This window comes from Scatophagus argus, chromosome 13 (assembly GCF_020382885.2).
Source record: "Scatophagus argus isolate fScaArg1 chromosome 13, fScaArg1.pri, whole genome shotgun sequence".
Taxonomy (NCBI): domain Eukaryota; kingdom Metazoa; phylum Chordata; class Actinopteri; family Scatophagidae; genus Scatophagus; species Scatophagus argus.
Window position 1 is genome coordinate 13,136,371 of NC_058505.1, and position 25,985 is coordinate 13,162,355.

At 43.6% G+C, this 25,985-nt stretch overlaps 2 protein-coding genes across 3 annotated transcripts; one reads left to right on the top strand and one right to left on the bottom strand.

Moving 5' to 3' along the window:
* Window positions 1-1,225: 1,225 nt before the first annotated feature.
* LOC124069595 (mucin-4-like) lies at window positions 1,226-20,248 on the top strand. The gene is made up of 40 exons (XM_046408860.1): window positions 1,226-1,390; window positions 1,977-2,237; window positions 2,341-2,601; window positions 2,817-3,077; window positions 3,163-3,423; window positions 3,520-3,780; window positions 3,924-4,181; window positions 4,876-5,142; window positions 5,225-5,482; window positions 5,585-5,848; window positions 5,948-6,208; window positions 6,311-6,568; window positions 7,075-7,335; window positions 7,445-7,702; window positions 7,851-8,120; window positions 8,207-8,464; window positions 9,105-9,365; window positions 9,478-9,738; window positions 10,332-10,592; window positions 10,776-11,030; window positions 11,124-11,390; window positions 11,814-12,074; window positions 12,206-12,463; window positions 12,551-12,817; window positions 12,904-13,167; window positions 13,244-13,507; window positions 13,660-13,917; window positions 14,015-14,275; window positions 14,655-14,912; window positions 15,059-15,319; window positions 15,976-16,233; window positions 16,336-16,599; window positions 16,682-16,945; window positions 17,033-17,302; window positions 17,643-17,903; window positions 17,995-18,255; window positions 18,353-18,643; window positions 18,863-19,099; window positions 19,194-19,247; window positions 19,485-20,248. The coding sequence occupies exons 2-40, from the start codon at window positions 2,027-2,029 to the stop codon at window positions 19,751-19,753; spliced, it is 9,954 nt and encodes a 3,317-aa protein (XP_046264816.1). The 5' UTR covers window positions 1,226-1,390; window positions 1,977-2,026; the 3' UTR covers window positions 19,754-20,248.
* An 88-nt stretch (window positions 20,249-20,336) lies between these two features.
* Window positions 20,337-25,420, bottom strand: prpf38b (pre-mRNA processing factor 38B). Of its 2 annotated transcripts, XM_046408861.1 has the most exons (7): window positions 24,983-25,420; window positions 24,352-24,420; window positions 24,013-24,164; window positions 23,423-23,483; window positions 22,869-22,886; window positions 21,943-22,178; window positions 20,337-21,750 (listed from the first exon to the last, which is right to left on the bottom strand). In XM_046408861.1, exons 1-7 carry the CDS (start codon window positions 25,190-25,192, stop codon window positions 21,078-21,080), a joined length of 1,419 nt encoding a protein of 472 aa, XP_046264817.1. In that variant the 5' UTR covers window positions 25,193-25,420; the 3' UTR covers window positions 20,337-21,077. The 2 variants fall into 2 exon arrangements, with proteins under 2 accessions (XP_046264817.1, XP_046264818.1); XM_046408862.1 differs by lacking the exon at window positions 22,869-22,886 and having other exon boundaries at window positions 24,983-25,419.
* Between the last annotated feature and the right edge of the window lie 565 nt (window positions 25,421-25,985).

A 25,985-nucleotide genomic window follows, 5' to 3' on the forward strand; every position in this document is an offset into this window, starting at 1 on the left:
TCTTTACAGTCTATTGAAGTCAGGGAGTTATCTCAAAGGTCAGCTATGGTGTCAGTCTGAAGAGCGAAAAGGTGAAAGACACACACACAAAATCTGCCCTGGGAAATACTATAATGTCTAGCGCACACACCCATCTAACATGCACACCCGTTTACACCAATGGAGTGGTGAATGCAACAAAGAGGTAAATTACAAAAGGAAATCTCAAGTTCCTCAGATGCTAACAGACAGATAGATAGATAAATACTTTATTGATCCCGAGGGAAATTCAAGCCATAACTGTGAGCTTTCAAACAATGGAAGGTGAATTTCCAGTCTGTGAGTCAGCTGTAAATACATATTTAACATCTAATTATCTGTCTCATTCCTCCAGTGCCCTGTGCACCTGCTAATCCTCACACCATTCACGATTGCTCCAGCAATGTGATCGTCTTTAGCTGGGAGCCCACCAACAACACCTTCTACTACGTGGCAAAGGCTGAGGACAACACTGGCAAAATGACTGAGTGCAGGACGCCAGACAACACATGTTACTTCACAAATACAGGCTGTGGTCAATTCTACAGGTACACCGTGTACGCTGTCAGCCACTGTGACAGCGAGGTCAGCCAGCCTGAGTTTGTCCGAACTTGTGAGTAGGATTTCATATGTTTTGTTTACATACAGGGCAAAAATAAAGTCTTTGCTGTGACTTTCTTTTTAAAATTACAATACAGTCTTTTAGGTGATATTCTAGATTTTTCTTAATGTTAACAAATCCCGTGAAAAGACCATAACCAACAATGAACTAATCCTTCAATCATGTCCCACATGGAAAGGAAATATATGAACATATATCCAAATATATGCAGAATATATGTTGCATGTAAGCCATATTTAGGGTCATATATGTGCGTGTATGTGGATATATAGGAAATATCATATAAGACATATATATCCACATATATGCCACAGTCAGGTGCATATATGTCATACATAATGCCTTATATACAGCTCATATATGTCTGACTTTTTGCATATATGCCATACATAATGCCTATATCTCGCTTTATTTGCAAATCATGTAACGTGCAAATATGTTCAAACAAAATGTATTTATGATTGTACTTATTTTAATTCAATGTAGGCTATAGGGCTCAAAAAAGGGGCGGAGTTTGGAAACCGCAATGCATTGTGGCTTTGCGGGAAACTGAAAAGTGTGTTTACGCCGGCTGCATGCGTGACGCTGCTCTTGTGTTCTGTTGTTTTGTTTAAGCAAGTTGAAACTTGTTGCAAACGTGCTGTGTCGTTAAGTGCCACAATCGTTCACGTGATTCGGCAAACAGACGATGGGTTGAGATTTTTGTCATTTCCGACGTGGAAGCAAAGCCAAGCGCCTCGGCTGATCCTGGTATCTCCATGCAACTGTATATTTAAATGAAGCGGTATATATATTTCCATATATATGTATAGCATATATGTGTACATGTATGGATAAATATGTACATATAGTTGAAAGACATGTAGGAGGAATTTCTAATATGCGCATATATGTTGGAATATACTGTATATGTGGCATAGATAAAAGATACATGTTCATATATTTTCTTTCCCTGTGGGGTATCGTAAGTAGTGCCATTAAACCACTTCATTTAGCAAAGCACCAAATGTGTATGAATCCGCTAATGAAAATAGTTTCCAACATATGCCCCGTTTTCTGAAATTATTTAGCGAGTTTTTAAATGATTGTCACTATCATCTGTTTTATCTCAGATTGCCTGACTGAGTTCACAGCTCATGGCAGTTATAAAATGATAAAACGTGATCTGCATAGTCACTGAGACACATTTAACTTAACCAATCATCATATTGAGGCTAATAATTAGACTTCCTTCATTACTGACACACCTGTTCTCACACTCACCTGGTTGGTATAATTATACACTCAAAGCAAGTTAAGTCTAAAAAGTTTTCTCCTTTTCTCTCCTTTCCTCCAGCTCCTTGTCTACCGACAAACGTAAAGACAGCAGCTGAGTGCCGCTCTGACATGTTGATCACGACCTGGGACTCTGCTGCTGGAGCTCTTTCCTACACTGTGGAGGCTCAGGGGAACACTGGAGAAACTTACAACTGCACCTCCTCATCCAACAGCTGTGCGGTGACAGGAGTGCCGTGTGGCGAGCACCTCAGCGTGTGGATCGTCGCCTCCAATGACAACTGTGCCACTGACAAGGTGCTGGGAGAAGTTGCTCAGACTGGTATGTGCTGGTAGCTCTGTAAGACTCAAATATGGAAGATATGATACGCGTTATTGTGACCTGTTTAACTGGTCTCAATCGCTAACTTTCCCCTTGTCTCCAGTTCCCTGTACCCCGACCAATGTATCGGTGTCGGTCGACTGCAGCCAAGATTCTGCAAGATTTAACTGGACAACAAGTATCGGTGCTATATTTTACATTGCTGTGGCTCAGGATGACAGTGGAAACTCGTACAGCTGTAATTCAATGGGCAACAACTGCTTGATGGAAGACCTGGCATGTGGGCAGAATTACACTGCCAGTATTATCGGCACCAATCTAAAGTGCAACAGCTCCGCCAGCGAGGAGGTCACCTTTATGACAGGTAGGTCAGACAGTTGGATTATATTAAAATTGCCTTTATAATATAGATTCATAATTGTGTTGTTAGGAGGAAGACACCCTTAACACAATATCTGAACAAACTGTAAACTCTCGCTATTCATCTGCTCCTATTTTTTACAAACATAAACCCCCTTCAAAAATGTCAATCAATGCAAGATCCACTCTTAGCGACTTCATCCTCTGCCTCTCCATCAGCTCCTTGTCCTCCAACTGACATTGAGGCATTCAGGGACTGTGACGCCAACCATGCTCTAATAGTCTGGCAGAACCATCAGCCCACAGGCCTCTTCACTGCAACCATAGAGGATCTGAGCGGGGCTCAGCTCACCTGCACCAGCAACACAGTCAACAACTGTAAAATCACATCTCTGCCCTGTGGAAAGAGATACAACGTCACTGTCACATACAATGATGGAAACTGTCCATCCACGTCAAAACCTATCAGCATGGACTCAGGTAGTAAATTAAGAGGGGTGAACAGTTTCTGTCCTGAAGAATAAAGAACATCACAAATGATTACAAATGATACCACTTCTTTTAGTGCCATGTGGTCCTGAGGACGTGAAGGCCAGTGTGGCCTGCATTACCGGCGAGCTGACGGTCACCTGGAACATCTCGGTTCCTGCAGAGAACTACACAACCATCATCTCTGGAGGAATGAATCAGCCTCTGCACTGTAACTCTACAGAGAAACACTGCACCATGGGAGGGTTGTTGTGTGGAAGCTCATACGCGGTGACTGTCTTTTCTGTCACTGGGACATGCTTCAGTCTGCCGAGCACAGAGGTCACAGTGCAAACATGTGAGAAATGCAGTATTTCATCATTACAGATGTAGACAGAGCAATGGGGTCCCCTTGAACAAACTCTCAAACCTCTTCATTTATATCTCCCTTCAGTGCCATGTCCTCCAACCAATGTCTCCGTCGTGCACACATGTGCTCCGGGACCTGTTCCTGTGTCATGGGTAGCCAGCGACAGTGCCAAATACTACACTGCTCTCGCTGTGAGCGGCGAAGGTCACAGATCAGAGTGCACGACCAATAAAACTTCCTGCAGCCTCCCTGGACTCCAGTGTGGGGAGGTTTACACCATTGGTGTTTCAGGAGCTGATGACAACTGCACAGGTCAACTGAGTGACACTGTGGCTTTGAACACAGGTAACATAACACTGATTAATATCAGTAATTGATGGCTTAATTAGAAGATTTCTGAAACAATGTTTTTAACTGTTCTGTACTGAACAGTATATTGTCATTAATAAAGACTTTATTAACAGTGTTCTGTTTGTTTCCCTCTCCAGAGCCCTGTTCTCCCGTTAATGTGTCCAGCCAGCTGATGTGTAGTGCTGGCACTGCTCAGGTGTCCTGGGCCCACAGTGCGAATGCAGTTAGCTATGCTCTGAAAGCCACCAGCAATGGACAGATGCTCACCTGCAGCAGCCCCAGCCCCAACTGCACTCTGAGTAACCTGGTCTGTGGCCAGGCGTACGACATTGTTGTGACTGCCACTGATGGCACCTGTGTCAGTAACTACAGTGCCCCCTACAGACAAGATGAAGGTACAGAGAGAGCATTTGGGCCCGTTCAGACATAGCACCATACATCTACTGTGACTGGCACCCACTCTGATGAGGGGCGGCCCATCAACATTTTGATCTAAACTATTTAAATTAAATATTAAAGGATTATTTAATATATAAGCACCCAGCAAAACATGACCATGTTGTGCCACATTAAAACTGTAACTTAGATTATAAAATGCACATATAATTGTTTTTAAATATAGGTTACAAGTGACACAGGCATAATTTTTCTTACCAAACTTTCTACTTTGGAATTCCACAATAGCAAATCTTAAAATCTTAAGCTAAAAGTTATTAAAGAACTATCATAAATCCACATCATAACAAGTGACAAATCTTGAAATTATGCAAGAAGCTATGGTCATTTTTCTTTTTTTTTTTCTTTTTTTTACTATATTTGCCACTGTATGCATATAAAAACACACACTAAATAGCTAGAACACAAGGCATTGAAGGAATAGTTTGACATTTTGTGGGATATGGTTTTCAGTTTCCTGAAGACGGTTAGATGGAAAGATCAATTCTGCTCTCTGTTTTGTAATCAGAAAGCCAGCTTGTTCCATTTAAAAAGAAATATCCATCCATCATCTCTAAAGCTCACTAACTTAATTACAGAAATTACAGTCTGAGAAATACCTTTTTGACTAATTCCCCTACTGTTCTGTCTTAGTACCATGCGCTCCAGTGAACGTCAGTACAAACCTGCTATGTGGCACCAATGATCTGACTGTCAGCTGGACCCCCGCTGCATTACCCCGCAACTACAGTGTCACTGCTGTGCCGCTGGCTGCAAATATCAGCTCAGTCACCTGTGACACTAGCCATTCCAACTGTAGTCTGAGTGGTCTTCAGTGTGGACAGGCTTATAATGTCTCTGTCAAAGCTTCCTATGGTAGTTGCAGTGGGCCATACAGCCTCCCACAGACTGTTCTGACAGGTAATTAACATGATGATAATTTCCATGAACTATATTTTGTTATGGTTTGATAAATTTCATGACATGTGATGTCTTCCCACAGCACCCTGCTCCCCTCAGAGCTTAACAGCAGTGACAGATTGTGGCACAGACTCTCTTCTGGCCTCCTGGAATGCCTCTCCTGGTGCTACTTCTTACACGACGACAGTGACAGGCCCCAGTGGCTTCTCTGAAACCTGCTCCTCATCTAACCTCACATGTTCTGTCTCTGGCCTGCAGTGTGCCAGCCAGTACAACATCATAGTGACATCCCAGGATGGCCACTGCACCAGCTCTCCCAGTCAAACTGCTTTGATGACAGGTTGCTTTTATATATCTTTGCATATTTTATGTAAATCAAATATATTTTCTTTACTTGCAACACATCATTTGACACATATCTTCTCTCTGACTCTAATGCCAGGACCATGTGACCCTATCAATGTGACCAGTGTCCTCCAGTGTGGTTCAGATGCAGCCACAGTGTCCTGGGAAGCTGCTGTCGGGGCTGTGGCCTACACTGTGTTCGCCCAGGAGGATAGTTCTCAGCATTATACCTCCTGTAGGAGCAGCACAACCGCCTGTCAGCTGAACCAGCTGCAGTGCGGAAAAGTTTACAATCTGACTGTGATGGCTGAGGATGCCACCTGCAACAGCACAGGAAGCACCAGTACAGTCCTGAGGACAGGTAGAAGAGAGGAAAACTGGACAGACTTAATTGACTGATTTCTATGTCTCATCTGCCTTTAACACTTCTGACCTGCTTTGTTCCATTTCTCCCCCTCAGCCCCGTGCTCTCCCTCTATCCAGAACAACACCCTGATCTGTGGCACCAATTCTTCCTCTCTGTCATGGACGCCAGTGGTGGACGCCACAGGTTATGTTGTTAATGCCACAGCTTCAAACGGGCATGCTGTTTCGTGCAACTCAGCTACTGCTGCATGCACCTTAACAGATCTCCTGTGTAGCGAAACCTACATGACCACCGTCACTGCACAGGGAAGCCAGTGTGACAGTGCGCCTAGCTCCAGGACCAACATTACCACATGTGAGTGTGTGCAAGGGTGTGAGAGAGCAATACACAACAAAAGAATTTCTTGCATTTTCCATTTGGTAAATCCTTATCTGTATTCTCTTTTTTTCTTTCCAGCCCCCTGTCCTCCAGCTGTCATATCTAAGCACTATGCCTGTGACACTAACAGAGCAGTGTTTGGGTGGACTGACCCTGTGGGACGCCTCAGCTTCCAGGCTCAGGTAGCCGGGGAAGGGTATCAGGATAGCTGCCAGACTACAAACACCAGTTGTTCATTCCAAAATCTTCCTTGTGGCCTGGATTTAAATTTAACAGTGCAGGCTCAGGGGGGCCAGTGTAACAGCAACCCAAGTGTCAGTGAATCTCTTCAAACAGGTAATCCTTCCCTGGGGTAATGCTTATATACCAGATAAAGGTCAAAATGATATGATTTTTACACAGGTATTGGAAAAAGACATTTGGGATATATGGTTACTTCTAGCTAAGAGTTATTAGAATAAGAATAATGATGTGCTGCAGGTAGTGCCAACCTAGCTCAGCTTAGCATAAAACCTAGGAAAACAGCTATCCTGTTTCTGTCTGAATGAAGCCACCTTTACACTTTTTTTTTGTATGTATTAAACAAGATATAATGTGTGAATTAGTGAGCTTCAGAGGTTTTGGACAGAGTCAAGCCAGCTGTTTCCTCCTGCTTCCAGTGTTTAGGCTAAGCTAACAGGCTGCATGCTCCAGCTTCATTTTTATCATATAGACAGTTGTATAAATATCCTAACTCTTGGTGTGTGTTTACTGTATCTCAAAATGTCAAACAATTTATTTAATTGTTGAACAGATGTGCTGTATGTAATCCACCCTGTCTTTTTCCCATTTTTATTCCCCAGTCCCATGTGCCCCAGTGAATGTTAGCACCACTCTGACCTGTCACAATCGCTCAGCCCTGATCTCATGGGTCAGAAGCCATAGTGCAATAGGATACAATGTGACACTGACAGGCCAGGATGGACACACACACCACTGCCAAACCAACTCTACCAGCTGTCATCTACCTGACATCCACTGTGGTGAAACCTATAGTGTCACAGTCACACCGTACTCTGAGACATGTGCAGGGCACCCAAGCACAGTTTCCAGCTTTAGAGCAGGTGCTGAGAGGCTTGAAGTTTGATCATCCATACTCTGCCTGGGGAAAAAAATCCTTAGATCTCAGCTCAAAGGGACAACATTAAACCCCTTTTCCTCCCCTTCTCACAGGTCTTTGTGCTCCCAGCAACATCTCCGTGTCTCCTGCTTGTGATGACAGCATTGTCTCTTGGTCTCATGTAGCTGGGGCTGAGATGTTCATAGCAACAGCAACTGCACCTGATGGCCACACTCACACTTGCAGCTCAAACTATTCCAACTCATGCAATTTCACTGATCTCCACTGTGGGGAAACTTACACTGTTACTGTTGTAACTGTAGACAGGGGATGCTGGAGTGAGCCAAGCTCAGCTGTGGAGCTGAGAACAGGTGAGAGGAAGCTGTAATGAGTAGATGTTGGGTCTTAAAGTGGATTTAATCATAAAGAATGTTAAAAATATTGAAAGAAAGATGTCCGTAAGGATGGTTTGTATAGATGGTCACTTTTATTTTCAATTTTCCCTTTGTATTATCCTAGCTTTGTGCTCGGCCACTAACTTGACGGGCCACGTCAGTTGTGATACCAACTCACTGACCCTCACATGGGACCAGAGTCAAGTGTCTGGGGCCACCTACACTTTACAAGCTGAGAGGATAGCCAGCACACTCCCTCCATCAGTGTACTCTACCTCTAACACCTCTCACACTTTGACCAACCTGCTGTGTGGCCAGAGATACGCTTTCCGCATCACAGCACAGGATGGAAACTGCCGCAGCAGCTACAGCCCACCAACAGAAATAAGCACAGGTAGGACATGTTCCTGCAGAACAGCTTTCAAGGTTTTACAGATTAATTGAAATGATGAGCTAAAAGCAGTCTTGCTCTTTCTTCAGCCCCTTGTCAGCCAGCCAACTTCACTGCCAGGGTTGACTGTGGGACAAACAAAGGGAATTTCTCATGGGCTGAATCTAGTGGAGCAGGTTTCTACACCGTTGAGGTGACGGGAGAGCATGGCCATGTAGCATCCTGTTCCTCCAATGACACCTCCTGTGCTGTAAAACTTCACTGCGGCCGGTCATACTCTGCAACACTGGTCGCGTCCACAGAAAGCTGCAACAGCACCAAACATGCTGACATTCATTTTGACGCTGGTGAGATATACAGACTTCATTCCAATGAACAAAGGCATTCAGAGATCTCTTTATCTCTTTTACAGTATTAAGCCCAAATTAATCCAATTAATCGTAAAGAAACATATAAAAGCAAGTCTGAACAAAATGCCTGGGCATATAAAAATGAAGATAATAATAAAATATATATCTTGACAAAAGTAAAAACTGGACGATAATGAGTCTTTCTAGTGATCTCATAGTGAAGTCATAGAGACCATTTTGCAAGGTCTGAGTACAATTCCAACACCGTTAAAGAAGGAGTCCTAAAGTTAATAAAAACATTGATGGTTTGTCCTTGAGCCAGTGAAAAAGATTGTATATTGTATAGTGTATATTTGTAGTTGTTGGACGTTTAATTTTGCAATACCCGTTCTACAGGAGAGAATGTGCAGCCATAATAGTGAAACTTTAAACATGCATAATCACAAATGACATCTCAGTTTTCTCACTGATAAGATAAATCAACATAGTCCCTTACACATCAAGGTGTAGACTCTACATCGCCCCAAGACATCAGGAATGGTTTAGTCACTCATTTATCAAACCTCACAGTGTCAACTTAACCTTTCTATGCATACAGTATATACAGTAGATTATACTCATATACTCTCTCCCATAGCGCCCTGTCTCCCAGAAGATGTCTTAGCTGAGTTACAGTGTAACACCAACACGATGAATGTGAGTTGGACACAGACCCTGGGCTCAGACGATTACACCGCCTGGGCCATCAGCACTGATGGGCACAGAGCCTCCTGCAACTCAACGTCCAACACCTGCTTCATTCCTGATCTGCAGTGTGGCAAGGTCTACGAGGTGGCCGTCACCTCCTCTTCTATTCACTGTGAAATCATTGCTGGCTCTGACTACAAGATTCAGTCTGGTCAGTGCGACTATTTCATGCCTAAAATCACTGTAAAAACAAAACAATGTTTGCTGAAGAGTCCATTTTATGATTCTAATGGAAAGTTTGCTCCTCTTTTAACCTCTTCTAGCCCCTTGTAAACCTGAGAACATCTCCATCGACCAGAACTGTAGTAGCAATGTCATGACAGTGAAGTGGAACCAGAGCAGCATAACACAGAACTACACTGTTAAAGCCACGTCTGCTTCAGGTGTTAACTCCACCTGTGACTCCACTGAAAGCAGCTGCTCCCTCCTGGACCTGAGTTGTGGTCAGCTCTACACCTTCAGTGTGATGGGACACACTAATGTGTGCATGAGCGAGATGAGCACCCCTATAGAGAAGCTTACTGGTACACTGAATACGCTTACTATAGCAACCATTTTTCAAAGGAGCAGTTCAACATTTTTTGCAAATTGCCTTGTTCACTTTGTTGCTGTGAGTTAGTCTAGAAGATTGATGCCATTCACATGTATGTGCACTACATATGAAGCTACCATTAGCTTAGTGTAGCATAATGCCTGGAAACATGGGAGTGGGGGGACATATAGCAGCCAACAGTGACCTTAGAAAGTTATTGCAGCTGACCAGGTCGTATCATTTTTATGCTTAAGGTGTATGGATTAATCAAACAGGATATAACATGTTAATTTGTGAAGTTCAGAGGGGCCAGGCTAAGCATTTCCTCCCTGTTTCCAGTCTTTGTTCTAAGCTATGCTAACTGTATCTTGGCTATTACTTCAGTCATGTATGTCATAAATGTTACTATATATGTAGCATAGACATGAGAGTGGTGTCAATCTCCTCATTTAATTTATTCTCAAAGAAAAACAAGCATATTTCCCAAAATGTTGAACCGTTTCTTTAAATTTTGTGTATTCTAATTTTTATGTTCCTCATTTTCTCTGATCTCTTCTTCTCAAATGTACCTCTCTCCTTTCCCAGCCCCATGTCCTCCCACCAATGTGTCAGCCAAACTGAACTGTACTACGCATAAAGCTCTGGTCAGTTGGAGTAATGCAGATGCAGCCACAGCCTACAGCGTCCAGGCAACCTCCATCAATGGACACAACTCCTCCTGCAGTGACATGGGCACATCATGTAGTCTCAGCAACCTGGTCTGTGGACAGGAATACGCTGTTGTTGTGGAGGCAATGCACACTGGCTGTCCTGGCCCTGCCAGTGCCCCGGCCACGCTCGCTACGGGTCAGTGCGACTCATACCTTGCAGTATTAGTCATGTTAACCTAGTCAGCTGAATACACAGGGATTGTATGAAATGAAACTAATTATGTTATTTGTGATGATTTTAAATGATGATGAAGACCTGAATTTTCAAGGCGTTTTGCTTGAACAAAATTTAACCTACAGTATGTTTTTCTCCCTCCAGAGCCCTGTGCCCCCATGAATCTCTCTGTGCACTACAATGTGAGCACTGCCCAGGTGATGTGGGGAGCAGCAAGCGGTGCCATCTCATACTCTGTCCAGGCTGTGACTGAGCAGGGCTCGATGGCCACCTGTAACACCACCAACACTAACTGCTTCCTGAACGGTCTGCAGTGTAGTCAGATCTACAATGTGACGGTGATGGCACACAACCTGGCCTGTGACAGTGTGATTTCCAAAACCCATCGCCTCATGACGGGTTAGTGACCTTTTTGGGAAAAAATGTGTGTGAAAACATTTATAGATGTTTTCTTTCTTCTTTTTCAAATGTGTGTTTTTTCACCTCGTTCAGAACCCTGTCCGCCAACCAACGTTCAAGCCAGTATGGCATGTGAACAGCTTACTGCGACTGTTTCCTGGCAACAGAGCGACCTCGCTGTGGGTTATGTCGCCTACTTTGACAATCAGAGTGGACATGACACTTCCTGTGTTGGCACAGACGCAGACACCCAGTGTGTTGTTTCAGGGCTGATGTGTGGCACAGTGTACAGTGTCTGGGTCAAGGCGCTGGGACAGCAGTACAACAGCTCTGACAGCACAGTGACCAGTCTTACATCAGGTAAAGACACTCAACATGTATAGCTTTACACTTAATACATACTTTACATCAGCAAAGTTTACTGTGAGGGGATTAAACACGTTTCACAAAAATCAATCGAGACATTTCACTATAAATAACAAATAGTATAATAAATGATAATCATCCTAACAACGCAACAGTTCTTGCTTTTGGCCTGTGGCCATCCAGATTAAACAGCTGAGTTTCTCTGAGTTTGAGCCTCCAAAATTAAAGGCATCAATAATACATTCTTTATTTAATTACCTGCTCAAGCCTTGTCTCAGTCCATGCCTGTACAGTTGCTAGTTTAATTTCTGTATGGATGTTCATTCTTGAACATCCATACAGAAAGCGATATATAAGAGAATTAGGAGAGAATTAAGCTGAAAGCTCTGAATGAATGATATTTTTCTTGACGCACAGAGCCTTGCCAGACGAGCAGCATCGAAGCCATTATGGACTGTGAGGCCGATTCTGTTACTGTATCATGGCAGCCCAGTGTAGGAGCCACTTCCTACGTCACTGAGCTTACAGCTTCTTCAGGACACACCACCAGCTGCACCACCAACTACACCAACTGTGAGCTGAGCTCCCTGCAGTGTGGAGAGAATTACAATGTGACTGTGAAGGCTCTAGGAGATACTTGCAACAGCACAGCTCAAATGGCAGGATACCTCACCACAGGTACAGTATGTTCACCTCAGTGTCTTTTTGTTTCATATCAGCCATTGTGTTCAGAGTTCAAGTGTTTAACAAGCAACCGAACGTAGAACCACGCCATTCTTTATGAGTCATTTCAATCATACTCCCTCCAGAGCCCTGTGCCCCCATGAATCTCTCTGTGCACTACAACGTGAGCACTGCCCAGGTGATGTGGGGGGCTGCAAGAGGGGCCAAATCCTACTCTGTCCAGGCCGTGACTGACCAGGGCTCGATGGCCACCTGTAACACCACCAACACCAGCTGCTTCCTGAACGGTCTGCAGTGTAGTCAGATCTACAATGTGACTGTGATGGCACACAACCTGGCCTGCAACAACACTGTGACTTCTGAACCCTACCGTCTCATGACAGGTCCGTCACCTGACTGGGTAGAAATGAGCAAAATATTCACTATTCACAGGTATTTTCTCCTAATGTGTGTGTTTTCACCTCATTCAGAACCCTGCCCACCCTCCAACATTCAAGCCAGTATGGCATGTGAACAGCTTACTTCAACAGTTTCCTGGCAACAGAGCGACCTCGCTGTGGGTTATGTTGCCTACTTTGATAACCAGAATGGCCACTATGCTTCCTGTGTTGGCACAGACACAGATAGCGTCTGTGTTGTCTCGGGACTAATGTGTGGGACAGTGTACAGTGTCTGGGTAAAGGCCTTGGGGCAGCAGTACAACAGCTCTGACAGCACGGTGGTTTCTCTTACATCAGGTGAAGACTTACTCAGCATGTTCAGAATTTTCTGTCCAAATTTTTTTTCTTGTGCTCATTCATAAACATTCATGCTCTTTCTTCAGCTCCATGTTTGCCCAGAGAGGTAGACGTACAGATTGACTGTAGCTCTGATCGCGCCGCTGTTGTGTCCTGGAATGTTACTTATGGCACAGCAAACTTTTCCCTGACAGCCGTTGTCAATGGAGCTCTTCAGACTCTGTGCACAACTCAACAGAACAGCTGTAATGTGACAGGTTTAAGTTGTGGGGAAACCTACAACCTCAGCCTCATTGTCAGCAACACACAATGCAGCCTCACAGCACCGATGCACGCTAACCTCACCACACGTGAGTCGAGTGTTCATGGTAAAAATTTGTCTGGGTTTTATTTGATAAGATTTAACCCTTTAACACCTCTTCTCAGGTCCTTGTCCACCTCAGCATGTAGCTGTCGACCTGCAGTGTGGCTCACAGACTGCAGTTCTGTCCTGGGAGGATAGATCTGATGTTGAACTGTACAAAGCGAGTGCCATCAAGACATCAGGAGGGGAGGTGCAGAAGTGTAACTCTACAGGCTCTACCTGTCAGTTTCCCAGTCTGCACTGTGGGGAGACGTACAACTTCACCGTAACAGCATACAGTCAAGGCTGCTGTAGCCAGGCCAGTAGTACTGTGTTCATCCAAACAGGTACTGTCTTATTTTAGTGAAGTACACTTACTCAAGTAACACTTATTCAACAGGGGAACAATTTTTTTTTCTCTATTTGTTTTGTCAGCTATAGTTACTTGACAGATTTTTTTTTCTCTGTCTTATATTCTTTTTTGTTTTGCTCCTCTCAGAGCCTTGCCAGCCCGTGATTGTGTCTGCTCAAGCGCTGTGTAACAGTACCGAGGTCCATATCTCCTGGCATCAAGCAAGTGGTGTTGTGAATTACATAATAGCAGCCAGAGGGAGCCTTGGACATGTGGAGATGCACAATACAACCCAGACTCTCCTGTCAGCTGCTTTGCCATGCGGACAGGTCTACAACGTCACAGTACAAGGACAAGGCAGCGAGTGTGACAGCCTTCCCAGCAGCCCCGCCTTCTTCACAACTAGTATGATCTCTTGTCTAACACCAGAATACACATTTGCTTTCGTTCCTACTCAATATATGTATCTTTAACTTCATGTTTACCTCCATCCTCTCCCCAGCTCCATGCATCCCCCATGATGTCACCACCTACACACAGTGTGAGTTTAATGTGGGCTCTGTAAGCTGGGGGCCCAGCGATGGCGCAGAAACATATGTTGCTGTAGCAACCGGGCTTGATGGCCACACCCACCTGTGTCTCACTAACACAACCTCCTGTACCTGGAACGACCTGCACTGTGGAGAGGAGTACACAGTTGTAGTGAGAGCAAAGGATGACAACTGCACCAGTCTGCCCAGCAACAGCTCTGTCATTCATATGGGTATGTTATTTGCTAAGCATTTTTATTTCACTGGCATGTAATTTCTGAGTAATTTCTATGAAGTGTCCTCCAAAAACGTTCCGTCTGTGCCAGTTATAGAATGAACAGTGACAGTGACTGAATAGTGACACTTCCACCAATAAATAAATAATAAACTGAGCTTTTCCTTCAACATTTTCTCAGGAATTCATGCCAAATCACGAAGTTCTTTCTCTGAAACTTTCCAGGGACTTATAAGGAACTTACAGACCCATTAAGTAAAGCGTTAGCGTTACCAAATTAGTGTTTCACGGGTACTTTACTTTAACAGAGTCATCTGGTGCTGATGAAACCTAAATGTGTTTGCTATAGAATATCCATTGTCTTTGTTTCTTTCCAGATCCCTGTGTGCCCCAGAATTTGTCTCCCAGTGTGAACTGCGACATGAAAGTCATTTCTCTGAGCTGGGATGCCAGTAATGGGACAAGCTTGTACATGGTATCAGCCGAGGCAGGAAACGAAACAACTGGACTCACCACTAATGTCACCACAGCACACTTCTCGGACTTGACCTGCGGACAAACCTACAGCCTCACAGTGACACCTCACAGCCAGCACTGCCCTGGTAGCGCCAGTGTACCGGCGTCCATACAGACATGTAGGTGATCACATCATGTCAAAGAGTCAGATGTAGTTTTAAAGGCAAACAGATGCTGAAATATTACTATTATTATAATACTCAAATATAATAATGGAAGTGAGCTGAAACAGATCTAAAGTTAACTTGTGCGTCTTGTCTCTCAGGGCCGTGTCCACCGGTGGGAATCTCTTCTGTGCAGGACTGTCTCTCGGCCATCGTACTGGTTACCTGGCAGGGCAGTAATGGCTCAGACTACTACACAGCCAACATGCAGACTGACACTGGCATCTCAAACATGTGCATGTCTGACTCTAATAAATGCAGTGTGCCTGGCCTGGCCTGTGGGCACAACTTCTCTGTGTCAGTCACAGCCTCCAACCAGCAGTGTAACATCACCTCCACTCAAACCTCCAGTCTGCAGTCAGGTGAGGTTTTGAAAAGCTGCTGCTTGGGCCACACATAAACATAAAGTCTGATCATATGGCCTAAAATATGCTGAAACTAAATAGCACATTTGTCACGACATGCTACAATATAACTTTTAGCAATAAAGTGCCTGTTCAGATTATGCAGAGAATTTTTCAGGGGTTCAATTATGTATGTGAATAGAAATTTTTTTTTGGATCCCTTTATTTTGACTTTATTAATGAAAAATGCAATTATTTGAAATTTATGTTTTAAATACATACATTTCTGAGTATATCAATTATTGCCACATGCTGTATGCTTGTATTTTGCATTGTTATATTATTGTATTATACCTATATTTGTTATCTATATTCTTCAATATATTGTATGTCAAGATGTCAACATTCATTTCATTAGAGGTAAATAATAGTAATGTTAACAGTCAGGAAGACATGAGGGGGGGTTAACTGTCTGTTTGATGGTCCTATAAACATAATAGAGTTTTCTGCTGTTGTGGTTAACTATTCCTTTACTATATTGTCAAAGCTCTAAATTGAAATATATTGAGCCACCTGCACTCATATGAATTATTGCCATGCATGAATTCTTCATCATGATTAAGTTTTACCCATGGTGCTCTTTTGACTTCACGTTGTCTGCCCTCTCCCTGCAGTGCCATGCGTTCCCACTAATGTGTCAGTGGTGATGGACTGTGTCAATAACACCGCTCTTGTGTCATGGTCTGCCAGCCAGGGGGCTGTACAGTACTCCGTGACAGCCCATAGTAATCACAGTGACGTCACTTGCCAGACCTCTGACCTCACCTGTAAGCTTGTTTCCCTCACATGTGGTAACCGCTACACTGTTCAGGTAGTGGCCATGGACGACAACTGCTCCAGTGTCCCCAGTCAAGCTCTGATATTTGACTCTGGTAAGAGAAGACAGGTTACAGTTTTATACTTTTGTGCTGTGCCAAACATTTTCAAACTCCAAAAATCTTTTCCCGATAATCAAAGTGTGTCCTTATTCACAGCTCCCTGCCTGCCTCAGAACGTGAGTGCAGAGGTCAGCTGTTCGTCAAACGACATGACAGTTTCTTGGGATGCCGTCAGAGAAGCAGACCACTTTTTGGTTTCAGTAATTGCGAACAACGGAGGAACCAGCGAGTCACGCAACACCACAGACACCACATGCTCCATCAGCAATGTGACCTGTGGAAATACATTTAGGGTTCACGTCACCTCTGTCAGAGGCACCTGCAGCAGCCAGCACAGTCAGACCCACAGCATCCCGTCGGGTATGAAAACTTCAAAAGACCTCTGTCTTTGCATAAGTCTGTCCAGCCAGTCACCAGTTTAACTTCCACGTTGTCTTTCTAGCTCCGTGCCAGCCGCAGGGAATCAGAGGCAACCTCGACTGTGTGACCAATTCTGCCTGGATATCATGGGATGCTGCTCCAGGGGCAGACAGCTACTTTGTGTCAGCCTTGGGCGAAGAGCACCACACAGCCAACTGCACCACTTCCTCCAACAATACCTGTGAGGTGGAAGACCTGGCATGTGGTGTACTTTATAACTTCAGCATTATTGCCAAGAATAGCAAGTGTGAGAGTCAGCCTAGTGCCACCATCGACTTGCAGACAGGTAACAGATTACTGACTTTGTAGAAGGAATGTGCTGATGATAACCCATTTTATGTCAGTCTGTTGATGAAACGTGTCTTTGGTCCAGCCCCCTGCTCCCTCGCTGGTATCACAGCGGTCGCTCAGTGCCACAATTCCTCCATCCTGGTCATGTGGGAGCTGATGGAGGGCAGTGAGGGGAACACTGTGTACACTGCCACAGCGGAAGCCAGTGACCATACCTACCTATCCTGCAACAACACTGGCACGAGCTGCTACCTCCATGGGGCACAATGTGACCTCCATTACACTATCATTGTAGCTGCTTCGTCAGACCACTGCAGCAGTATGAGAAGTCCACCGTACAGAATAAGCATGGGTAGATACTTGTTTGTTTGTTTTCTGTCATGCATGTCATATCTTTTTAAATACTAGTTTAGAAAGACAATGTTCATATTACCAACATTAAGAAACTGAGCTCAAAAGCTTAAAATGAATGAATGATTGCATGTTTGAGCTGTAAGCGATTCCTCCTCAAAACCAATTTGCGTCATTTGACTAACTCAAAAGATAACTAATTAATATAAGATAAACTTAATAAATAAAATAAAATTAATAAACTCATTACTGAAAACATTACTCAGCACTAATTGACTTTGGTATTTAAGTGAAAGTCATTTAGCGCTGATTTGAAAACATCCCTCTTCCTGTCTTCACAGAGCCGTGTCCACCCACGAACGTGGTCGCCAACACTTCCTGTGAGGACCACAGTGCGCTGGTGTCCTGGAGCCTTTCTCCTGTTGCTGAAACCTACCATGTTGTTGCTATGGCTGTAGACGGACACTTGCATACTTGTAACACCACATTCAGTAACTGTAGCATATCTGAGCTCCACTGTGACCAGCAGTATACAGTCTTTGTGAGGGCCAGCCATGAGAACTGCTCCAGCAAGGCCAGTCACAATGTCACAGTCAACACAGGTATGAGTCCTTATATACAAAACACATGGAGAAGTCCAGTGCATGTGCATGACGCAACATGACCAAGGAATATTTGTTTGTTTCTGCACAGGTCCCTGCCAGCCTGATGGTCTCTCTGTTAAGTACCACTGTAACAATCAGTCTGCCCTGCTGTCATGGACACCCAAACATAATGCTGTGGACTACTATGGCTGTGCCCAGGATGGAAATGGAAACATGCTGTACTGTCTCAGCACAGATCCCACCTGTACTATCCAGGGTCTTGATTGTGGAACATCCTACAATTTCTCTGTTCAGGCCTCTGATGGGACATGCAACAGCTCTTTCAGTGACTCGGTGCAGAGTGGAGCAGGTATATTAGCTTCATATTGCTTCTCAGAGACTAAACAACTTAGTCGTTTTTCTGCTTAAACAGAAGAATAAATCAAATGCAACTCTCTCTCCCTTAGCTCCCTGTCCTCCAGACACTGTTGAGGTGGAGCTGATGCCGATGCAGACGGAGATCCAGGTGATGCGCTTCGAGTGGACAGAGATCACCTGTAATGATACAGAGTACTTGCTGAAGTTAACAGGAAGTCTGCTGGGAGACAGCCAAGCCCAGTTTGAGCTCTCATCCTATTGGACAAGCATGACGTACTATGAGATCCCTCTCCCCTGTGGTTCAGCCTACACTGCTACGGTAGAGAGTAGAAATGCTGCTGGCACCAGCGACCCATCTGTGCCTCTGAATGGAACAACAGGTAGACTGCACTTAACATGCAAGCTACTGTTCATACATTTATTTAACATTTACTTGGGGCTTGTGGCTGGCTGACAATTCCAGTGGAGTAAGTGCAAATGTCTTTATCATAGCATAGTGTTTACTGTTTTACTGGCTGTTTAAGGTTACTGGGAAAATCCTGACATTGAAAAACTAGGTTTTCAGGTATTTTAACCAAGTCCACTGTCTCCTCTCCCAGCTCCTTGTCCACCATCAGGAGTGGTGTACAGCGGCAACAGCTCCTTTGCCACAGTTTCGTGGAACGCTTCTGTGTTTGCCACCATGTACACAGTGTACGACAACAGTGTCACTCCGAAAGCCCAGCTATGCAGCACTGCAGGGCTGTCCTGCTCTCTGTCCAACATCGCTTCAACTCACCTGGTGATCACAGCCGGCAACGCAGCTGGAGAAAGTGAAACAACAAGTGTCACAATCGGTAGGAACCGACATCGGTCTGTGTGGGTGATGCTGTAGAAATAAAACTGATCCATCTTACTATATTTTTGAAATTAACTGATTTTTCTCCTCAGTGGTAACGCAAGGACGCAGGCGGCGAGATCTCAGTGAACAAATGCCAGATAATGGTAAGAGTTTGTATTTGTGAGAACAGATGTTACAAAATTAAAATAGTATTAGAACCATTTTGTTTTAAATATTCAAAGAAATTTATTTTTTGAAGAGTGGGAATGCTGAGGTCTGTCTCCGTTATGTAGATTTTATAAACCCAGCCTTTAATGCCTTTGATTTAGCTCCTCCTTTATTGGAGAAAGTCAGCCAGGACCTACATCACAACCAAGACTGACTCGTTTCTCCCCTAACAGGAGGCCTCTCAGCTCCCGAGCTGGATGTCACACAAGCGATGTCTACAGTTATTTTCGCCGAGTGGTCTCAAGTAGAAGCCGCTTCCCATTATAGTCTGGTTATCAGGAAACAAGGCAGCTCCATTGAGACTCAGGAGCTGATGGTGTACGGTGAGAGCATCATTCTCACCGAACTGAGCCCAAACTCAACCTACTGTTTGTCCGTGTTAGCCAGGAACTCAGCATCTAGTGGCCCAGAGTCTGAGCCGGTGTGTGTGCAAACAGCATAATGGGAAACTGAGTGAGAGGTCTGCACACTCCTGATTCAAATGTGACAGCCCTGAAAGTCAAAAGTGGCAGCAATTTTGACATTTAATATTTTACAAGGTAATCATAATGCAACAATAATTTTAGATCTGAAAAAGCATGGGATTAGTGTAGGTTGTTGTGGTATTTTTGTTTCCACTGATTGAATTGAAAAATTCTGTCTGTTTGGGTGTAACACAAGGGAAGCTCACTTCCAAATAAGCATGTTTTCCCCAAAATTAAGTTCTTCTATTTTGTGCTTCATCAAGATACATCTTTTGTCTGCTGTTGGTTGAGGATATGTATTTCACATCTGGGGCTTCATTCCTCCTTTTAATATTTTATCTTCTGTAAATTATATTAGTCATTGTAAAGGTAATATATTGAATGTTTCTCATGTCAAGTATTTACTTTTTGCCATTTCTAAATGTATATTTAATGTGGAAATTATTTTCAGACTACATTCTAATAAAATGATCAAAAAGAGCCTTTTGCGTTCTGGTTTTGTGCCCTGTGCTTGCATGACATTTGCTCACCACTTTCTTTCAAAACAAAAACAACATGACGTTTGTCTGTAAAAGTGTTTTATTAGAAAACAAAATGCAACAGAGTAGTAATCCCAACACAGCACAAGCAAGGCTCAGTGTGTGTGATAAAAATTACCCTTTGCAGCCTGTTCTTTCGACATTTAAAACATTCTCTGGCTGTCTACACACGATCACGGGCAGAATTGTTTAGCGCTGGCTTGAGCCACATTGCTGCCACACTGAAATTTAAACTTCAACTGTTCATTTGTGACACTTGAAAGCATGTCAAATCAGAAAAGACCTGACTAAGAAGCTTTAATATGAGGAAATCCCAGACACACACATTGTAATATCAGTTTTGAAAAATAAGTGTTTGGGCTTCTATACACCGTGAAAATAACAGTTATTCTTCATAAATTACATAAATTATATGAATATAGTGTTGAGCTGAGCAACCCATGCAACTCAGACCACTTATCATGTGTAGACAGCCTCCAAAACATTATGTACAAACCCACACCTGGGGCAAAAGAACGAACCATATAAAATTAAAATGCCATTTTCATCACTTTTGAAATTTCAAGTGAAGACTAACAATGATCTAATGGGGAGTGAAAAAAGGCAGAATAACATAAACATAAAGCAACATTACATTGGCCAAAGACAACAACTCCAACCGTCCGATGTGCTGACCGACCTTCTCTTTAGCACAAGTGACAGACCGGACAACTGAAAAAAGGAAGAGAAACACAGGAGTAGAAGAAGTAATATTGCTGGACATTTACTCAGTGCTCTGACTCCTTCTGCGTTCACTATGTTTGCTATGGTCATTACTGGACTCGCGCTGATGATGACTCCTCTCTTTGCTACGACTCCGTTTGTGAGAACGCTGCTCGCCGTCCCTCTCCCGGTCTCTATCTCTGCTATGACTCCGCTCTCTTTTCCTGCTCTTCTCCTCTCCCCCACTTTTGTGCCTCTTCTCCCTGCTTCGGCTCCGACTCGGCCTTTTGGCCTTCCTCTCTTCTCTGTGCCTGTCCCTGTCGTCTTTATGCCTCCTGTCATCAGTCTCTCCCCTGCTCTTTTTATCCCTGGACCTCTCCCTCTCAGTACCTCTGTCTTTATGGTGTTCCCTGTCCTTCCTCCTGCTCCTGTCATCACCTCCATCTCTTTCTTTGTCTCTACGTTCGCTCTTCCGGTCCCGGCTGCCGCTGCGGCTTCTTCTTCGCTCTCGCCGGTCTTGGTTCCTGTCTGCACTTCGGGACCGCCGTCTTTCCCTGTCCCCTCGGTCCCCTCTCTCCCTATCCCGGTCCCTGCCCTCCCTCTCCTTCCTCTGGCGGTCCCGCTCCCTCTCCAGCTCTCGGTCAAAGCTGGGGCCGTGGCGGTCTCTCTCGCGGTGGTGGCTCCTGCTCCTTGACCTGGGGGACCTCCGGGGGCTTGGTGTGCGTCTGGGTGTTCTAAGAAAAATGGAAACCTCAGTTTCAAGCAATTAAAAATTCTCATCCAATACATTTAGCGTAATTAGAATTCAACAATAATCCTTGGACTCTGGGATGGTAGCAATAAGAAAATCATACAATACAAAACCTGCCATAAAAAATAAAGCAACACAGTTCTTTACAGTATCAGTATATAATCTCCCGTGTTACCTGGAGCGGCGTCGTTCCCCTTGCCTCCCTGCCTCTGCGCCTGCAGTGTCTTCTTCCTGTGTCTCCTTCGGAGCAACCTTCCGAGGCCTAGCCTTCATCTGCTGGTCAATAATCTTCTGCACAGGCACGGGAATACGGGGGAACAGGGTGGAGAACCACTCCAGTTTGGTCAGGAAGGAACGCAGCATCTCTCCAATGGTCATCACGCAGCCACCTCCTGCCTTTACATCGAGCTCCTTGAGTCAAAGGGGAAAGAGCAACAGAAAATCTCAATTAGCACACTGGGGCAGGACGCAGGTCAGTCAGATCATTTTTTCAATCTTGCCTCCATTCAAAAAGCAATTTGTGATGACCAAGTACTGAACCTTCACCTCTGTTCATCTAGCTTAATCTCTCACATCTCTCAATCAAATGTGTCTGGCTTTACTTTGATCATCTAAATAGAGGAGGCTAAACTTAACAAATTACAAAAAGTTCAGAAAGTTCCTCATCTAAGCTGTCTGGTAGCTCCTGGAATCTGTATTTACAACGTGAGCATTAACAATGACACAAATGTCATTATACTGCAGGTGTAAAACCCATCACCCCTTTCCTTCATGCTGTCTGATTAAAACAGCATGTTCATAAAGTGGTTACATCTACTGTTTACAGAGCAGAAATGAAGGGAAGGGAGAGCAGTATCAGAACACTGAGCCAAAGGGATAAAGACAGACAGAAGCCTCAGCTTCCTTCTTCACTCTCACAAGGCTACAAATAACTTTTAAAGGGCCGATAGAGCATAAAGATTGCCCACAAGGTAAGCACAGATTGGAACAGGTAGCTAAGTGCACACCAGTTGAAGAGTTGTTAACTTTATATGGTAGAGAACAGCCGCTTTGCACTCACACACGCAAACCAACAGTGCTGAGATACAATATCCAATTCACCTGCTGCACAATGGGCATCTAAAGAAAAAAACAGGGGAATTAACCAGTTGGGTAGGATTTCATATGATCAGTTCAAATATAATGCAACAGAACATGAAAAGGAGGCCTGGTTGCACAGCCTGGGATCAAACTATACATTAATTATACATGTTGTTTTTTTTTAACAACAGTTGACATATGTTAACTATAATTTGTGTTTGTTTACTGGAGTGGTATCTCCATCAATTAGTAATCCCAAAGTTAGTATTGTGCAACAAGTCCTGATATCAAAAACAGAGAGCATGCTGTAATATTACACTGACTGAAATATTTACTCAGCATCATATTGTACTTACCCCGATAAAAAAAAATCAGCAGCACGGCAGTGAGCAAGTAACCTAGCTAATCAGGTTTAGAGGATGAAAACTGGGGACAATTAAGCCAAATGAAGGCAAAGGTGAAAAATCAGCTATGAGCATCACAAGGGGGGGAACTAACAGCTTTTAATGTGTGTTGTGTGAGTGTATATTCAATGGAGAGAAAGAAACATTAAATTATTACCCGGGGTGACATACCTCGTCATCATCCAGGAAGCCATCGTACCATTCTATTAAATCTGCAGGGGGCTGGGTGTATCTGAGGCACAACAAAACAGAGAGCACGATATCAGCATTTCCATCATAAAATCATGTTGCAGGCACCCTGACAGCTCACCAGGTAAAATGTGCAACTATGAATGGACACTTGAGTCCTCAGCAACAGCCTGGGTTCAATTCTGACCAGTGGACCTTCGCTGCATGTCACCCACACTCTCTCCCCCATTTCCTGTAAATCTCTCTACGCTGCCCTGTCCAAATAAATGCTAACCTGAACCCGTTCCAGTAAAACCTCATATTCTGATGTTCACAAACCTGAGGATGATAAGGGAAACGGCTTGAGTTGAACTTCTCATGATCTGAGTACAGCATCAGAGATGCTACAACAACAGTACACTTAAAAACTTTAAAAACTTAAAGTTACATTAGTAACACATTAGTAACATATTTATTACTTCAACATCTAGTTTGATATCTAGCAACCTTTGCAAGTATGAAAAAAAATGTACACAGAAAAATAATCAGTGTCAATGGTGCCAACTTTGGTGATTTCAAACAATGACTCGTACCTTATATACATGAAGCCAAGTGCTCTGATGTATGGAGAGTCTGTGTGAGTGATCAGACCCATCAGCTGTTTGCGAGTCAGCTTCAGAGTGAACAGTTTGTACAGAAGACAAAAAGCAGTAGACACAATACCACCGGTCCCAACTCCACGCACCTATAAGGATGATGATGTATTGTAAAGCACATCAATGCAGAATGTTCAGAAGATAATCTAAGCAAAAAGTCAAGTATAAATCAATCATATATTAATGATGTGTTACTCATGTCAAGTAATTTCAAAGGCGTGGGAATTATGGAGGGGGGGAGGTGGGGAATATAAAAAGCACGTACTTCTCACTTACCCCTCCGCACATTCCAGTCTGGCCTGCGGTCTTTCTACTCCCCTTTTCCCAGGGCTCAACGTGAGTCACCTGTAGCCACAAAGAACAATATTAGTTAACACACGCGCTCACACACTTCTCCTCTCCATCTCCTGATGATTTACTTTAGAGGGTTCATGAACAATGCTGAGACCACCGTGCATGTCCAACGTCCAAATTAATAACCCAACCATCCTAACCACTAGTCATACCAGCCCGGCACTTCCCCGGGCCTTATAAGTTCTAACCTAATGTTGCCCTTTTTACATTAACAAAAAAATGGTAACGTTACTCCACCAACAAATTGTGATTTACGTTAAGGTAGACGTAACATTACGGTAAAGCATTCTGTGTTTGTACAGTCGCCACCTTACTTGATTTGTGTTAGTCGCTAAGTAGGTAACGATAGCTTACTTAGCTACACGTTAACATTACTAATTAAAACACAGCGTTTATATTTTTTCTTATGAAAATAAAACTCGGTAGCTAGCGCCGTTTGATTCCAGTTCCTCATGTTGTTTGACGACTGCAGTACATTGCCTCCAAAGCAGCGCTAGCTTGTCTGGACCGTGATTATCTAACTAGCATGCGGTTTAGCATTTGCCAATGTTACCTTGAAGTAGATTTCGTCCACAACTTCATGGTATGTCTTTAGTTCATAAAGCTGAACTTTGAAATACGGCGAGGACAGCACATTTGTCAGAATCATTGGGTTGAGGTTCATAGTCTTTTCGTTGCCCCACAGGGGCAATACATTTCCATGTTTTCCTGGTGCAGGCTTGCTAACGGCCTGCGTTGGTAGCTGGTTTCCGACATTAGCCATGTTAGCTAAACCCCACGCCGTTAAGCTTTGTTTACGATTAGAGTATTTCCGTTTACAGAGCCATCAATATGAGATAGTGAAATGTCGATCGTTAGCAATTTCGTCCGTTTAGTTGTTGTTGATTTGTAGTTAAATTGATGATAACAACTTCCCGCCGTCGTTGTAGCTTAAGACCTGCTGCGAGGTGGAACCGGAACTGTAACGTTAGTGGTGCAGTATGACTGCTGCAGTAAATGTAGATACAACAGTTTAACATAGTGCATGTTTACTTGTGACAATAAAAGCATTTACATACTCACACACCTGACAGTTTGAACTGTATTTGGCGACTACGCAAACAAATATTTCTAAGAATGTAACATGTAATTGTTATACATTCATATCATGGTTTACATAACTCTAAAAATTTAAGCTTTTTATGGAAACGTACTCAGTTGACGTTTACTTTGAAATGTTTGTTTTAACTGAAACTGGAAATGGCATTGTCGAACTTGTTAATGTTATTACGGTGTGCAAATGTTCCCGGTTTCAAATTAAAATAATACAATTTGTCTTTCCAATGAACAATCTCCTTTTTCAGTTTCTGTTGCCTTTTTAAAATTTGATTATGGTCTGATTATTATCCAGGGCAGCAAAATATATTAACAGTTTACTTGACCCTTTCTCTTGTATTTCTTCTGTTTTCCCTTTTTATGGTATGGTTTATATGGTTTTTATCCAGTGTTTTATCCAGTATTTCCTGCATAATGCTTCTTGACAAGGAAAAATACAACACAAAAATGGCTGGGATTAT

Excerpts from the sequence above, each read along its gene's own strand:
- prpf38b (XM_046408861.1), bottom strand. The coding sequence starts at position 25,192 with ATGGCTAATGTCGGAAACCAGCTACCAACGCAGGCCGTTAGCAAGCCT. Across the intron at positions 24,421-24,982 it reads TGGACGAAATCTACTTCAAG|GTGACTCACGTTGAGCCCTG; the intron begins GTAACATTGGCA and ends TTGTGGCTACAG. Across the intron at positions 21,751-21,942 it reads GGGGAACGACGCCGCTCCAG|AACACCCAGACGCACACCAA; the intron begins GTAACACGGGAG and ends CATTTTTCTTAG.
- LOC124069595 (XM_046408860.1), top strand. The coding sequence starts at position 2,027 with ATGTTGATCACGACCTGGGACTCTGCTGCTGGAGCTCTTTCCTACACT. Across the intron at positions 6,569-7,074 it reads CAGTGAATCTCTTCAAACAG|TCCCATGTGCCCCAGTGAAT; the intron begins GTAATCCTTCCC and ends TTTATTCCCCAG. Across the intron at positions 18,256-18,352 it reads CTCGGTGCAGAGTGGAGCAG|CTCCCTGTCCTCCAGACACT; the intron begins GTATATTAGCTT and ends TCTCTCCCTTAG.